The sequence below is a fragment of the Corythoichthys intestinalis genome, chromosome 19, assembly GCF_030265065.1.
Source record: "Corythoichthys intestinalis isolate RoL2023-P3 chromosome 19, ASM3026506v1, whole genome shotgun sequence".
NCBI lineage: Eukaryota > Metazoa > Chordata > Actinopteri > Syngnathiformes > Syngnathidae > Corythoichthys > Corythoichthys intestinalis.
The window spans coordinates 28,678,272-28,695,631 of NC_080413.1; the positions used below are offsets into that span (position 1 = coordinate 28,678,272).

A 17,360-nucleotide genomic window follows, 5' to 3' on the forward strand; every position below is an offset into this window, starting at 1 on the left:
TTGGGTTTGCCGTGTGTTCCCTCCCCCTCTCTTCTTTTATTCGTTCTTTTTGAGTTCCATCCTAGACACTCTTATCAAAAAATGAGGAGATGGGTTTGTATTACCAGGCAATTCTTCCTTCACTTCTCAATTTCCTCCCTGACCTGCCAACAACCTTCTTATTTACTTCACAATTCCCCATCCAGTTTATTTCAGTTTAGCTTTTACTTTTTCCCCCCAAACTTTTTTTTTTCCCTCCACATTATTGCAGATTTCCAATAAATACAAAATTGACTACTTTGCCTTTTGCCAGGGCAACTTTTTTTTTTTTTTTTTTCTTTTATTTGTTCACACAAAAAGTCCCCATTTTTTGTGAGGACTGTCGTCCAGAACTGACAGAAGCTTTCCACAATCCCAGCAAAGATGGTGACCTCAACACCGAGCCCTAAAAAAGAGAAACGACCTAATAATGGAAACGTTGAACCTTTATTGCGGGAGCTCTGACAGTTGTTTCCAATTCACTATGGCGCATGGCATGCCCAGACTTCATTCACCACCGTCATAATTCATGCAACCCTAATTAACCACTAACACAATAATCATTCACTCATCCCTCTTACGTCACTTCCACCCATTTTGCCCTCCCTGTGTGTTTTTGTAGCATGCTTGTGGTGAACGTTTGTCTTTTCTAACCCTAATCGCCTTACCCCTAGGTCCATAGCCACAGCATTTTGAAGAATATGCAAACTGATCCAGGATTTTTTGGATCTGGTCATGTGACTTATATGACTACTATGGAACATGAGCAAAACCCGATCCAAGATCAGCAGCTGCTATTCGGAAAAAAGATTTGAATATGGGCCTTGGTCTCGAATGTGCATGAGAATGTGCACCTCGTGTGGTCTGCTTAAGCTTTGTATGGCACCATTCAATTATTCCCTATTAAAATGTCTCAAATTTATTTTCTAAGAGTGATAGCCTTGGTTTGCAAATTGATGTGGTGTGAAAAAGTCCCCTTTGTTTTGCATGTGTGCGTCTTTCAAGATGTCTGCAAGAGAGAGGAGCGTGCGGGAGAATTGTGTGTGTTAACTGTTATATGTGTGTCTGCAATTATAAGATGAACCCCTAAACCTAAGACAAGTGTACTGAATTTGTCCTTGGTTTGAACATTGTACTAACCCTCCCCCAACCTGAAGTATCGGGACCAAACCTACAATCCATTTTCTTACCCCCATCAAAGATAAAGAAAATATGTCTCTTCCATATTTTCTTTACCTGTCCTGTGAATCCTATGACTAAAAATCCATTACCCAAATCCAATCACTGTCTGGTCCAAAATGATCGGGTAACACAAGGATTCTATGAAAAAGCTTAACGAGAAACCAAAATGGAGTGCAAAAAGTCCAAATGCCTTATTTCAAATGCAGACCAAGGAAGGTGTGTTTTAAAGACACCGCAATACACCAAATCCCAGATTGTAATGGTTCGGCATTGGCTATGTGTTACCCCCAACAGGTGACTATATCAGTTGATGGAATCCTCACCACCACTGGCTACACTCAGGAAGACTACACCATGCTGGGCTCTGATGATTTCTTCTATGTGGGTGGGAGCCCCAGCACCGCAGACCTTCCTGGATCCCCAGTTAGCAACAATTTTATGGGCTGCCTCAAAGAGGTAGGAGAACCCTCATATGCTAACAAAACAAAGCCATGACTAATACAGCTCTTTGTGGGTTTCTTGTTTCCAATAACTGCAGCAGGATTCAAACTTCCAATTTCCATTAAAGAGGAAATTCAGAATTTTTGACATTCGGCTTAAAGTGCCTGCGACATCATAAAAGAAGTCTTAAATAGCATTATTATGTGAATTAGAATAATATTTTTAGGCGATTCGACAACATAAAACAATTTGGCAGAGCGCAGATGACGAGAAATTAGTCTTTTAATCTGCAGTTTAGCCCTGCCTGTCATTATAGTGCTCTAGCGTCCCCAGCTGGAGGATGACGTCGGCAGGGTCACGATTACATCTGATTTAGAGTTCAGCCCATGGATGGGAATTATTCATAACGACGAAGAGAGCAGCAAAATGTCATTGTTTTAATCTTTCTACTCCAATATTAATATAATAAGTATTTTTCCCCAACTGGTAAATAAATTGTATGGTCATGACAAATAACAGTCCTGTACTAAATGGAATATGAAATATTCATAATGCATTTATACAGAACGACATGGCAAAATTACTCCATAATGGTCAAAAGTATCGACTTCTTGCACCTCCCGAACGATATCTTATGCCACCGGAGTTAGTCCGGCTTTTGTCATTTCCCTGCCCCAGCTTCGGAGAGCGTAAACATACCAGGAGGCGGGACAGCAAGCCGACATGCTAACCCGAACCGAGCCACGTTTCAAAGTTTTATTCTTGCCTTTCGAAGCGAAAAATAAAAAAATAAAAAATACCCCGTATCATTTCACATGGCGGCGGGTTGGTGATTGTCTTTATTGATCGGCAACTCCCCCGGCGACGAGCGAATTACAGTTCGTCATTCCCCTGCTGAGGGCACGAGAGCTCGTTTGCCGGGGAAGCAGCTGGAGAATGACCGCCGCACAAACCGGGTGATATCGGAGGAGCGCGTAGCTGCCCCCGCACACCCCCGGGGAGATTTTTTTTTTTTTTTTTTACATTTTATTGTAATGCATCAATTTTGTGCACTTTGAGAGTGTATTTTTCAAAGCAAGTTTTATGTATCCAATTGATTATAATATATCTCTATATATCTCTGTCTATAAAATGATTCCATTGTTTATGCCATAATTCAGTGGTCTCCAAACTATTCCACATAGGGCCGCAGCGGGCGCAGGATTTCATTCCAACAAAACAAGACAACACCTATGCACCAATCTGGTGTCTTACAAGTGTAATCAGTTGATTGCAGTCAGGTGCTGCTTGTTTTAGCAGAAACTTCATTGGTTAAACTGTCGGTACTCGATCGGTTGAAACAAAAACCAGGCCCCACAGTGGCCCTTGAGGACCGGTTTGGAGACCCCTGCCATAATTAATCTTGCCATTCAAATTATAAATTTCAATGAAAATACAATAAACATTTCAAGACAAATCCTGTATGCATAACCTTCATTGGAAAGTATTAACCAGAAAACAAAACGATATCTAAATTATTAAGAATATATATCATATCAATTTAACTACCTAAACTTTAAAGTAAAACCATTCATTTTATTAATATTTTGTTATATTTCTTCTGAATTAATATTGCTGCTGCGTGTGCATACGTTGTTTTACAGCTAACATATTTTTTCTTAGGAGAGTGATAGTAGGACTAGCATATTGTAACTTGACACGATTGCAAACGGACTAGCTGGCACTAACCCTTTAATTGTCATTTATTTCATTTAAAATGTAGCTACCTGGTGGATAACAATTGCCAATATACGGAGCAAGTTACCCTCTTCATCCCTTTTTACTTGCCCTGCGCTTGTCTGGGAAACTTCCACCAGCTTATCATTATACCCTCCCTCTTCTTTTCTCTCTCCCTGCACCGGCTGCACGTCAGAGCGGCTGCCGCTCCCCCTCTCACCATCGCTGGGGGCTGGGCTGCTGTTACCCGACGTGGCCGTTGCAGTCAGACTGCTGCTTGCGGAAATATTTGTCAACTTATGACATTTTAATGCTTCGCTCTCCAGTTTCTTTAATTTTTTTCCCCCTAACCTTCTCCGCGCCACCCTTCTCTTTTCTGTGTTTTGCCACCACCATCCATATTGTGCATTAACACTCGTCGCTATCTTGCTTCCACAAGGAACCAATGAAGGCTACTTTGTGCTTTCTTCGTTCTTCTATCAGACTGGCGATGAACAGCCAGGCGCATTGCTGCTACCTGTCGGATTGAATGCGAACTGTAGATAACCAGAGGCTAGGGGGGATAAAAACAGTGATGTATAATGAATGGCGGCCGCCGGCCGTCCAGGGCACCGGCCGTTCTGTGATCCTCCAGAACCCACAGATTACCAGTCCGCCCCTGCCTCAGCCATCGTTTTCCTCCACTATTAGATCGCTTACAAGATGGAAGGTTTGCTGGAGGTCAAAATGTCTTTTGATGGCCAAAATAGGAAACAACGTGTCGCGATCAGCCATCTTTGCTGTTAACATTCGCTTGAAACTCTATGATGTCGCAACTGGTACCATCCAAGTGGGATAAGTCCGACATCCCACCTTCCTCAAATGCAGCATGAGCACGACTGGCCGAAGCACTCCTTTGTATTGCGGTCACATTACGCATTTATAAAAATTGTCCTGCAGAATTAAAAGAATTACAGCAGTAAGGCCAAAACGTGAAGTGCCTAGAATTGCGTTGTCAAATAAATCTGCTGTGTGAGCGCAGGGATTATCAAAGGATTCCTATTTCTGTACTTAAAATAATTCATCATACTTGCTGAGACAATATTTAAAAATTACTCTTGTCACATGTAATTTGCAGCATCAGCTTGTTTCTGCTGCAATAGCGTTTCCCAGTGGTGAGAATAGGAAATAAATAGCTCCTGATGAAGATATCTCAAAAGTGTTTGGAGTGTTTTGGGACATTATGATTTAACAAGTATTTTAAATGCACCAAGCAATATGCATAATAAGGAAATTTTGTTTACCGTCTACAGCACAATACTAGAAATGACAGATTGTATACCAAAGAAATGCAAGAGCCTGAAACTGACTTTAATATGCAGTATAAGAAGTTTAATTGACAACCAGTACTATTCAAGGTATACTTTTAGCTAACAAAAAGAGTACAATTTTCCTTCATTGTCAAATTTTATGATATTGTTTATGCTAAACTGAATCAGTCCAACCCTCACTAGACTAGGCTAGCCTATAACAAATTACTGTTCTGCCTATCACATCATTATTTGTGGGTGCGCTAACACACACAGAGAAATGTGCAAGCACTCATTGCAGATATTGCTGAGAAAGTCACCTTGTATTCATAATTTTCCGTTTCAACCGGATGACTCGATTTGCTGCTCTGCACTCAGTCTGTTTGCCTTTCAAACAAATGTGGACACCTCTAAATATGCATAGCTGCTTGTATAGTGTTAGATTTGACCAAACTGTTTTAACATTGACAAACAAGGAACTAATGGTTGGTATCACACAGCTACTCTGTCAATCATAAATCGCATCAGTTATCTGTTAATTGTTGTATTTTCTGGCTTAGTGGCAGTGCACTTTAGCTTTTTCACCTAAAAAAAAATAACAACAACAACAAAACAAAACGGTATCGATTTATATTGTTTTTTGTGCGTGTCTATTTGTTTTTGGTGCCAAATAGTTTTTTTAAATTACAAGAAAATATTAATAAATGATGTGGGCAGATGGACTACATACATAAATGCTTTGAGATTTGGTGATTATATCTCTGATACAGACTTCCTCTCAATTATTTTCTGTTACGTCGCCCTCCAAGGAAGAGGAAAATATTTAACGCCCACTCCTCACTGACATTACAAGTAAAAGTTGGCAATAATTGGCACATTTTTCACTAATTAAACTCAAATGGCCTATGAACATGATCAGAGTTTAATATCGGTAAATGGTGCTGCTTCATACTGTCTGTTGAGAACTTTTTTAGACACAGTAAACACACTGGTCTTTCCAACCCTCTCTCCATAGTCACAGTCAAGCAAAACACTACATACGCTGTCATATTTCCTTGCCTTAGCTTTTGCGAGATTTTTCTTTTTCTCATTAGCTTTGTCTTTCTCCGCCTTTTATTCCTGTTAAATTTTTTAATGTTGGCTCTTGGAGAGTTGTTCACTGCACTTTATACCCACTGCTCTGTGCTGTGGGTGCACATGCGCTGTGCATAAGATTTTGACAGGTGCCGCTGTAGGACGACACAGAAGCAGACTTTAAAGTTAACAAAATTAAAGTGAATAGTAAGGAGACAAAAGTGACAAAAAATAAGGGCTGGCCATGGAAGTGGTTGCACTTTCACAAAGATAAGGCTGAAAATACAAAACAAAACAAAACAAAACAAAAAAACAAACAAAAAAAATCAGTCCTAAACTCAAGGCCCTGGAAAAAGGCCAAGAACCACTTTCAAATTGAACAAAGTGAAGAACTTACTGAATGAAGTTAAATGGATAAAGTACAGTGGTACCTCGACATACGAAGTTAATATGTTTCAGGACCTTGTTTGTAAGTCGAAATGGTCACATCTCGAGCAGGATTTTCTCATAGAAATACATTCTAATTCCATTATTTCGTTCCACAGACCGAAAACCTACACTAAATCAATAATAAATTCTGCTGGTACTATTACAAATGGCAATTACTCATAGCAAAACAAATACAGTGGGGCAAATAAGTATTTAGTCAACAACCAATTGTGCAAGTTCTCCTATTTGAAAAGATTAGAGAGGCCTGTAATTGTCAACATGGGTAAACCTCAACCATGAGAGACAGAATGTGGAAAAAAAACAGAAAATCAAATTGTTTGATTTTTAAAGAATTTATTTCCAAATTAGAGTGGAAAATAAGTTTTTGGTCACCCACAAACAAGCAAGATTTCTGGCTGTCAAAGAGGTCTAACTTCTTCTAACGAGGTCTAACGAGGCTCCACTCGTTACCTGTATTAATGGCACCTGTTTTAACTCGTTATCGGTATAAAAGACACCTGTCCACAACATCAGTCAGTCTCACTCCAAACTCCACTATGGCCAAGACCGAAGAGCTGTCGAAGGACACAAGAGACAAAATTGTAGACCTGCACTAGGCTGGGAAGACTGAATCTGCAGTAGGTAAAACGCTTGGTTGTAAAGAAATCATCTGTGGGAGCAATTATTAGAAAATGGAAGACATGCAACACCACTGATAATCTCCCTCGATCTGGGGCTCCATGCAAAATCTCACCCCGTGGCGTCAAAATGATAAGAAGAACGGTGGGCAAACACACGGGGGGACCTAGTGAATGACCTACAGAGAGCTGGGACCACAGTAACAAAGGCATAACAATCAGTAACACAATGCGCCGCCAGGGACTCAAATCCTACACTGCCAGACGTGTCCCCCTGCTGAAGAAAGTACACGTCTAGGCCCGTCTGCGGTTCGCTAGAGAGCATTTGGATGATCCATAAGAGGACTGGGAGAATGTGTTATGGTCAGATGAAACCAAAAAAGAACTTTTTGGTAGAAACACAGGTTCTCGTGTTTGGAGGAGAAAGAATACTGAATTGTATCCGAAGAACACCATACCCACTGTGAAGCATAGGGGTGGAAACATCTCCCTGTATTTTTCAAACACTGAGAGAATAGTCTGGGACTCAACCCATTAACGGCCTCTCGAGCAAGTACAAAATCAATCGTCAAATCAAATTTGTTTATTTGCATGACGTGTTCTTAACGAGCAACGTCACTCTTCCACGTCAGAAGTCGTCTCCACAACATCATAGATTGCGAACAGGAGAGCCAAGAATATGTTCCAATCCACGGTAAAATCAGTTTTAATTACCAAAAACACATCGACACAAGTCATTGACAACAGTCTGTCTCGCACTAGCTATGTTGAATAAACTCTGCTCTCCTCGTATGTTTACTTCTGCGCGCAAGTCCCTCGTCGCGTTTCTAACGTCACATCCGCCCGTCGCTGATTAGTCCACTCCGCTGTCTGTTTGCTGTGACTTGCTCCACCCTGGAAATTTTATCCGCTTAATGGTGGCCAGACTCAATAGCTGGAACAGCGGTGAGTCTGGAGTACCAGGCCAGGAAACATCATGCTTTGGGGCTGGTTTTCTGCAAAGGGACCAGGACGACTGATCTGTGTAAAGGAAAGAATGAATAGGGCCATGTATCGAGAGTTTTTGAATGAAAATCTCCTTCCATCAGCAAGGGCATTGAAGATGAGACTTGGCTGGGTCTTTCAGCATGACAATGATCCCAAACAAAAAGCCAGGGTAACAAAGGAGTGGCTTCGTAAGAAGCATTTCAAGGTCCTGGAGTGGCCTAGCCAGTCTCCCATAGAAAATCTGTGGAGGGAGCTGAAAGTCCGCGTTGCCCAACGACAGCCCCAAAACATCACTGCTCTAGAGGAGATCTGCATGGGGGAATGGGCCAAAAGATCAGCAACCGTGTGTGGAAAGCTTGTGAAGAGTTACAGAAAATGTTTGGCCTCCGTTATTGCCCAACAAAGGGTACATAACAAAGTATTGAGATGAACTTTTGGTATTGACCAAATACTTATTTTCCACCATGATTTGCAAATAAATTCTTTAAAAATCAATCAATGTGATTTTCTGTTTTGTTTTTTTTTTGTTTTTTTTTTACAATTACAGGCCTCTCTACTATTTTCAAGTGGGAGAACTTGCACAATTAGTGGTTGACTAAATACTTATTTGCCCCACTGTATATGTATAGGTAGTCCCTGGGTTACAAACCAGTTCTGTTTCTATGCTGGCGATGTAACCAGAATTTCCGTATAAATCGGTATTAATCGTTTAATAACTTCTAAATACCTGCTAAATCATAAATTAACTATTCAAAAACATGTATTATATGTCACAGTACTGTGCTCACCAAGTCGTTGGAGCTAGGTCCTAACTAGACATCGAACTAAGCTGTAATCTTTCCCTTCTCCCTCTCTCACTCGGCTGCGCTATGACTTCATAGGAACAAATGCGCTCTACTTCGTGTGCGCTAATAAGTTCTTCTTCGTGTGTACATGCGCTTTTTTTTTTTTTTTTTTTTTAAACCTGTCCTGTTCAGCTGTTTGACACAGAGAATGGAAGTCTAAGTGCCCAGATTCTGAACAGTTTTAATGTTTCACATTGAGAGTCTGACATACTCCCATTGTGATCATTCAAAATACCTTTTTATTATGACAAAGCAGCGAACAGGAAGGGATTATGGGGGGACAGAAGAAAAGAAATACAAGAGAAGAACGAAAAGAAACACATACACAAACAACAACTAGAAATACATTGAACATCTAAACTAGTTACTAATATGCTGGTGCTATCGTCAGCAAGATGTATTTCCGGTTTACACCATGTGGGGGCCTATTGGCCAGTGAAAGAGGAGAATGGGGGTGGGGGTGTCTATAAGCCTATAAGCTAAGTGATTGAAAGGGGTAGAGTGTACACAAATCAGTTCTGTGATCTAGAACCCAGTAATCGTGTGAATCTCTTATGAGTAAGCCCGTTGGCGACCAACCCTACGCCGCCGCATCGCCAATCCCGGCACCGGGACCCCCGACCCGAGAATGCCCTACCACATCCAGCAGCACGCAGGCCCCACCGGGCGCGCGACAGTCACGCAGACGGGCGGAGAAGCCGCGCGGGCGCCAACCCAGGGCCACAGCCCCCACCCAGCCAGCCCGGGGAGGGAGGGAGGGCGGGCGCGGGGGCGGGGGGCCATGCGCAGCCCATCCCTCCTCCCGCAGCCCAGCAAAGGAGCCATCGTCCCCCCCCCGGGACCCAGGGTGGTCCCCCGGGCCACCCGCGCACCCATCAACCGGCCTTCAGGGATGGCAGGAGGGGACGCATCACCAACCCCACGCCTACACCCACCCCCGCCCGCCCACCCGGGCCACGAGCCACAGCCGCAGCCCCCCAACCGGCACGGCACGCCACGGGACCCCCAGCGGCCCACCAAGCCCCAGGCAAGGCAGGGTCCCCCGCCGGTGTAGGCGACACCCCGCTGATACACCGGCGCCCAGCCAGCGACCCGCGACGGAGCGCAGGGCGGATGCCCAGCCAGAGAAGAGAGGGGAAGGCGGAGGCAGGAGAACGCCCAGGAACTGCCACGGGGCGATGCAAGATCGGAGACCCGACCCCCCAACCTACTCCCGCGGCCGGCAGCCGAGGCAGAGGGGAGGCAGCACCCCAGGAGCCACGCCATATAAAAAAGTGTGGGACCCACCTACCACCCTATTACTGTGGCTGCCAGGTTCCCGACTGGCAGCCATCACCCAGCACCGTGATGGGGGTGTGAGGGGAGGGTAGTGCAATGTATGCATTAAAATAGGAGAGCTTGGCTTGGGGCAGTGGGACCGCAGCATGGAGCTTCTGCCCAGCCGCCCGTCCCACCGCCCTTTGCCAGAGCTCTCCTGTGGAGTATGATGTGTGGTGCATTTAAAAAAGGTGCAGAGATGGCGGGGCCTGTGGTGAGGAGGCAGCCGTGAGGTACCCCCACCCCCAACAGGTCCCAACCATCCCACAACCTTGGTGTGTGGTGCATTAAAAACAGGGGGGAGCCGGGCTGGGACTGTAAAGCCCCGTCCCAACTCTCCCCGGAGAAATGTATGAGCATGTAAGTGCTAAGGTGAAAAATATTTACAGTGCCGAAGTGAGAAGTGCGTGAGTTAAGAGGCAGGCTCCCGCGGGCGTGGCCCCGTCCACCAGAACCACCGGCCGCAGGGCAGAAGAGGCTGGTTTTCTGCAAAGGGACCAGGACGACTGATCTGTGTAAAGGAAAGAATGAATAGGGCCATGTATCGAGAGTTTTTGAATGAAAATCTCCTTCCATCAGCAAGGGCATTGAAGATGAGACTTGGCTAGGTCTTTCAGCATGACAATGATCCCAAACAAAAAGCCAGGGTAACAAAGGAGTGGCTTCGTAAGAAGCATTTCAAGGTCCTGGAGTGGCCTAGCCAGTCTCCCATAGAAAATCTGTGGAGGGAGTTGAAAGTCCGCGTTGCCCAACGACAGCCCCAAAACATCACTGCTCTAGAGGAGATCTGCATGGGGGAATGGGCCAAAAGATCAGCAACCGTGTGTGGAAAGCTTGTGAAGAGTTACAGAAAATGTTTGGCCTCCGTTATTGCCCAACAAAGGGTACATAACAAAGTATTGAGATGAACTTTTGGTATTGACCAAATACTTATTTTCCACCATGATTTGCAAATAAATTCTTTAAAAATCAATCAATGTGATTTTCTGTTTTGTTTTTTTTTTTTGTTTTTTTTTTTACAATTACAGGCCTCTCTACTATTTTCAAGTGGGAGAACTTGCACAATTAGTGGTTGACTAAATACTTATTTGCCCCACTGTATATGTATAGGTAGTCCCTGGGTTACAAACCAGTTCTGTTTCTATGCTGGCGATGTAACCAGAATTTCCGTATAAATCGGTATTAATCGTTTAATAACTTCTAAATACCTGCTAAATCATAAATTAACTATTCAAAAACATGTATTATATGTCACAGTACTGTGCTCACCAAGTCGTTGGAGCTAGGTCCTAACTAGACATCGAACTAAGCTGTAATCTTTCCCCTCTCCCTCTCTCACTCGGCTGCGCTATGACTTCATAGGAACAAATGCGCTCTACTTCGTGTGCGCTAATAAATTCTTCTTCGTGTGTACATGCGCTTTTACTCGTGTGCAGTAGTACTACTTGCTTAACGCTTCCTGCGGCAGAATGAAAGCATCCATCATAAAACAAAAGTCAACATTATAATCAAATATACATTTCGCCAAAGGGCAAAACACTCATATTCATAAAATAAGTAAAAAATAAGAAACTATGAGGTACAATAAGGTACTTTTTACACGACTAAAAAAAAAAACAAAAAAAAACGACTGGAGCCACAATGGTGAATGAGCCATGTAAGTCGGGTACGTCATAACCCGGGCATTACCAGTATTCCGACTGAAAGAAGACAGCAGGGAAACCAGGGAATCAAGAAATAAATAATGGATTAGCAGCGTTAGAAGGTTTTGTTCAAGTGCATCCCAGCAAAAAAAAAAAAAAAAAAAAAATTGAATAAATGATATTATAATTAGTGTTGCACCGATACCATTTTTTGGCCCAGATACCGATACCTGGCTGTGCAGTATCGGCCGATACCGATACCATACCGATACCACCCCGTTTATATGTATGTATATATATATATATATATATATATATATATTTTTTTTTTTTTTATTCCCCAAAGAGCTACATAATTGGATGTGAAATCATTGCTATGAAGGCTTTGTCAGGCTGTTGCTTACCTTTGCAAAATAGGAAAAAGACCAGTAAGAAAGTAAAAATAAATTCAGAATAATAAACTCTGAATGAACTAAGTAAACTTTTTTAAACCTCTCAAAGGCCAAACAGTGCAACTTTCATGAAATTATTGTCACATTCTGCTGGTGGTTAGATTGTGCTTTGGTGCTGGGCTGTTAGTGGGGGCGTTCCTGACGTCGCACCTGAATCCAATGCAGGCTCATCAATGCAGCATTTAAGCACGGGTGATCTCAGAGAAGGCTGCCAAGATATCTGCTTTGCTGATCGCCATTTGACATCTCGCACTATAGTCTCGGTACATTTGCTTGTTACGTCCCTGCATTGGGTTTTTTCTGTTAGTGTGCTGCACTCGTTTGTCACCTCTACCCTGTGCAGGTATTTGAGTGTTTTTATTTTGGCTTTTTGGCTCGCTGCCTATCGTCTTAGTTAACCTTCGAGTTTGTAGTAATGAGCTCCGTTGACCTGCTGTCACGGACTCCTTTTGTTATTTCTACTATCCCGCGATCGCGATTTTTTGTTTGCAATCATTAAACCCTTGTACGTATCCCCCGCTTGTTGTCCGCTTTGAGGTCCAACTTTGTTTCCGCATTTGCGGACGCTAACAATTATAAGTAATAATAATTGACCACAGCACCCCGTCTCTCTATTAGCCTCCTTTTTTCGGGAGAGGGGGAGTCCCTTATTTCTATTTCTAAAAGGTGGTAACCCTACTTTGGAAACAGTTCCCAAATTACTGCAGCATTTCTTTAAGTAAAAGACAAAGTAAAGTTGACGTAGTGAACTGACCAGAGATTGTTGCACCGGTCCAGCGCCCTTCCTCTGGAAAGCAGTCCTGCTCTTGCAGGCTCAAACTCGTTGTTTTCGTTCACGTTTCGTCTTCAAATGTTTTATCAGGTTCGAGGTATTGAAACTGGCTGATTTAACTCCACATCTCGAAACTTTCAGGCCGCAAATCTTGCATGCAGCCATTGATTTTAATCGACGGGATTTCTATTTTGAAATATTTCCCGACCGCCGCCATTTCTCCCGGTTTATTTTTCCTTCATATGAAAAAGCGGCCTTGTGATTGGTCAGGTGTGGCTATTGGCCCGTTCTCATTGGTCTGGAGCAGGCCAATAGCGATAGCTGCTTGGTGTTCACGTGTCATCACACAACACAGAGACAGAGTGTAGTGAGCGCCAGGAGAAAAAAAAGGCTGTGGTCAAATGTTATAATAATGGACCGGTAAATGGTATCGGCGCCGTCTTTGTTGGTACTCGTCGATACCGATACCAACATTTCGGGCCGGATCGGCGCCCCCTGCCGATACTAATATCGGTATCGGTGCATCTTTAATTATAATATGTTTTTTTTTTTTTTTTAAATGTGTGATAGTAGAGAAAAAGTGATTGACTCGAGCAATTAATATTCCGGGACAATGGGTATTATTAATGTCACGAGGAAGGGCAGGCAATCTGGGATACTCACATTTAGGTGGCTAAAATAGCATTACAGTAAGGGTGCCCAATTAATTTCTTTTGGACAAGTTTTTCATCAATATTACACATCATAAAAATGGGACTTTTAAGTTTATTTACACTAGGATGCATATTATAGGGTTTTTTTTCTGGTCCTTTAAGATTTTCGGCTAAATGAAGAAACTGAGTTCAAGTTAGGTTTCCGAAATCCCGTTGGAGGTGTTGATCCAGCAATAGAGTGGTTGGGTTGTCTCAGGTAATAAATCAGATGGACAGAACAGACAGTTCATTTCTCTCCACTGTGAAGTTAGTTAATTGGCTAATTAGTGTTACAAAGGTATATGCTCAAGGAAAGATATATACGGTACATATTAAAGTATGAATGATCTTTTTAGGCTGAAAGCCCTCTGAATCATTCAAAATCACATTTGAGCTTTGTATGTCAAAAAACAACACCAGCATTTCCCCTCCCCTTCAAATTGTTACCGGCATTAATAAATCATAAGAGAATGAGCACAACAAGCATATTTTGAAAGGGGGAAAAAAAGATACAAAAATTAACTGCTGCAAAGATGTCAAAATATATTTTTTTCAAATTGATGAGGAAAATTACTTTGAAGAGCTCTGCTTCCAGTATAGTAGGAATGTTTGTCATCATGATAATTTAATAGAACTGAAGATCAAATTGTCATTTTACAGTCAGAGAACTTGGTAATTGTCCATTAGTTTGGTCTGATATCTTATTCTACGGACAGCCCCATGGCATATGGGAATCACAAAGACATATTGTGATGTATTAACCTTTACCATCATAGTCATTCATTTTTATTTGGTGTTTCAGCTCTGCAGCAGAATTCCATTATTTCTAGCGAAGCTGCAAAAGACAGATGGGCATTATAAAATGAAAGATTTCATCATGTTTTATTTGTAGCTGCATATGCATATGTAGCAGCAATATTTTGAGCACAAGTGTGACCCAACGACGCCTTGACACTTGGGAGCGAGACGCGCTCGGACAGGATCATGGAGGTGATTCACCATTTGGCCTGACAGCGGTAGTATTTTGTAGCCCTCAATTCTTCCTCATACGTTTTCGCCATCAAGCAGGCATGGAGCCATCTGCTAACCGTGACGATACAAACACATCAAGAGTGATCATACTTGATACTTTTGATTCCCATTATATTTTATAATCTGAGCATCTATTGCTCCACTGTATTTCTCTCTCCCAGTTGTATCACGCTGGATAATAAGGGAACAATTTAGTTCAATTTCAACGATTTTGATCACAGATGGTCTATTGATTCCTTATTCCTCGTGCTTTGAAAAAGCTAAATAAATAATACATAGACATTGACATGTTTTGCCGCAGTAGGCAAACACCTTACTTTTCTGCTGTCCGCCAACAAGAGATAATTGGTGCTACCGTCACAACTTCTCTTGTTCAGGGAGCGCTGCATGCATCTGCCCCTGTAGGCTACAGGGGATGTCATCCATGCACAATACTCACACATGCCCCACCCACGCTCATGTGGCGCCACGTGAAACTCTGCATTGTCACGTGAAAGGAAGGCCAGCGGGCAGCCATTCGCCAGTCAGCCTGATGTTTGCAACGCTATGCTGTCAGTGTCTTGTACAAACCCTTTCCTACCACACGCCATCCAGCCCATCCTTGGGGTGTCTCAGGGCACCCGTTGATGGTTCCAGAGTTGTGGAGTGGCAACTTGTGTCTGATGGTGGGGGTGGTTGGAGCATGAGCTGTCATCAAGCATCAAGTAGAGGACTTGTAGGCAGGAAGACAATGAATGCTAGAACAGAAGTTATTGGAATTCAAGTGTGGTAGAGAATAAAAAATATAAAAGTCTGGTGCGGGTAAGGTGTGAGCAATAGAAAACAAGCAATGATTGCGAGAAAAATAAGAGTGAGAGGTAAGGAAGGGAAGAATGTGTTATAAAGCAAAGGAGCACTGCAGTCATCATGTTTGTATTAGTCACCACATTTTGCATGTTTTCCCCTCAGATACAAATGCAAATGTAGCCCTGTATTATTTCTGGAGGGCCAAACAGTGTGTAGTGTGAATTTTTGACTTCACCCTGTGTCCACTCTCCATTTAGGCTAGGCTATGTGAACGAATTTAAAGTACATAATTTCAAATTATCTATTTGCTAAATTATTTTCCTTCCCATAATAAATTCATTTCTATTAGCAGGCTAATGCGTGAACCATGACCTAGGGTCATTTTTTTCCCCAAGATATGGTTCAAGTCATTAAGAGAAAAAACATTTAGCCGAATTAGCCGAATAATTTAAGGTTTGGTAAAGGCCACACATCAAAAATGAAATCGATGTTCCCAGCCAAAATATCCAAGTAAAAAAAATACATTTAGACAGACCACTAAAGAGCAGGCAGTTTGAACACTTGGCATGCCCATATTCACAAATTCTACCTCCATATATACAGTGTATTACAAAAGTGAGTACACGCCTCACATTTCTGCAGATATTTAAGTACTGGTATATCTTTTCATGGGACAACACTGACAAAATGACACTTTGAGACAATGAAAAGTAGTCTGTGTGCAGCTTATATAATAATTTATTTTCCCCTCAAAATAACTCAAAATATAACCATTAATATCTAAACCCCTGGCAAAAAAGCGAGTACACTCCTTAGTAAATACGTACATCCCTAAATGTTCAAATTGAGTACTGCTTGTCATTTTCCCTCCAAAATGTCATGTGACTCGTTACAGGAGTGCTGTCAGCATTGCTGCAGAGATTGAAGAGGTGGGGGGTCAGCCTGTTACTGCTCAGACCATACGCCGCACTCTACATCAAATTGTTGTGCATGGCTGTCACCCCAGGAGGAAGCCTCTTCTGAAGATGGTACACAAGAAAGCCTGCCCGTCTCATCAAACCATAGGACATAGTTCCAATAATCCATGTGCTTTGTTGATATGTCTTCAGCAAACTGTTTGGGGGTTTCTTGTGTACTGTCTTCAGAAGAGGCTTCCTCCTGGGGTGACAGCCATGCACAACAATTTGATGTAGAGTGCAGCGTATGGTCTGAGCACTAACAGGCTGACCCCCCACCTTTTCAATCTCTGCAGCAATGCTGACAGCACTCCTGTTAGGAGTCATATGACATGTTGGAGGGAAAATGACAAGCAGTACTCAATTTGGACATTTAGTTATATACGTAGTTTCTATGCCTGCGGTGTACTCACTTTTGTTGCTAGAGGTTTAGATATTAATGGCCATATTTTGAGTTATTTTGAGGGGAAAATAAATTAACTTTATTATATAAGCTGCACACAGACTACTTTTAATTCGTTGTCACATTAAAAGTAGGGCTGTCAAACGATTAAAATTTTTAATCGAGTTATTCAAAGCTTAAAAATTATATAGTCCTAATTAATTGCAATTCAAACCATCTATGAAATATGCCATATTTTTCTGTAAATTATTGTTGAAAAGGAAAGATAAGACACAAGACAGATATATACATTCAACATACGGTACATAAGTACTGTGTTTGTTTATTATTACAATAAATCAACAAGATGGCATTAACATTAACGTTCTGTTAAAGCGATCGATGGATAGAAAGACTTGTAGTTCTTAAAAGATAAATGTTAGTACAAGTTATAGAAATTTTATATTAGAACCCCTCTTAATGTTATCGTTTTAATAAAATTTATAAAATTTTCAATCAAAAAATAAACTAGTAGCTCGCCAGTGTTGATGTCAATAATTACACAATTCACACAAAACCCATAATTTCAGTCACACCCGAGCGCCAGCAGAGGGTGACAAAACTCCAAAAAAACACTAGTAACAAGTGCACATGACACTGTGCTGTCATTTTAATCTTTTTGAGCGGGGCATCTGCGTTAATTGTGTCA

The 17,360-nt window shown here is 42.1% G+C and overlaps 1 protein-coding gene across 11 annotated transcripts in view; it reads left to right on the plus strand.

Annotated features, from left to right (window-relative positions):
* LOC130907420 (neurexin-3b) overlaps nt 1-17,360 on the plus strand; it is a 584,351-nt gene that overhangs the window by 158,633 nt on the left and 408,358 nt on the right. For all 11 annotated transcript variants that reach the window (XR_009061465.1, XM_057822469.1, XM_057822479.1 and 8 more), the window contains one exon: nt 1,495-1,656. Coding sequence is in view for 10 of the 11 variants with exons in the window: in XM_057822469.1 (XP_057678452.1) it covers nt 1,495-1,656 (162 nt within the window). In the remaining variant the exon portion in view is untranslated. The remainder of the gene's footprint in view (nt 1-1,494; nt 1,657-17,360) is intronic.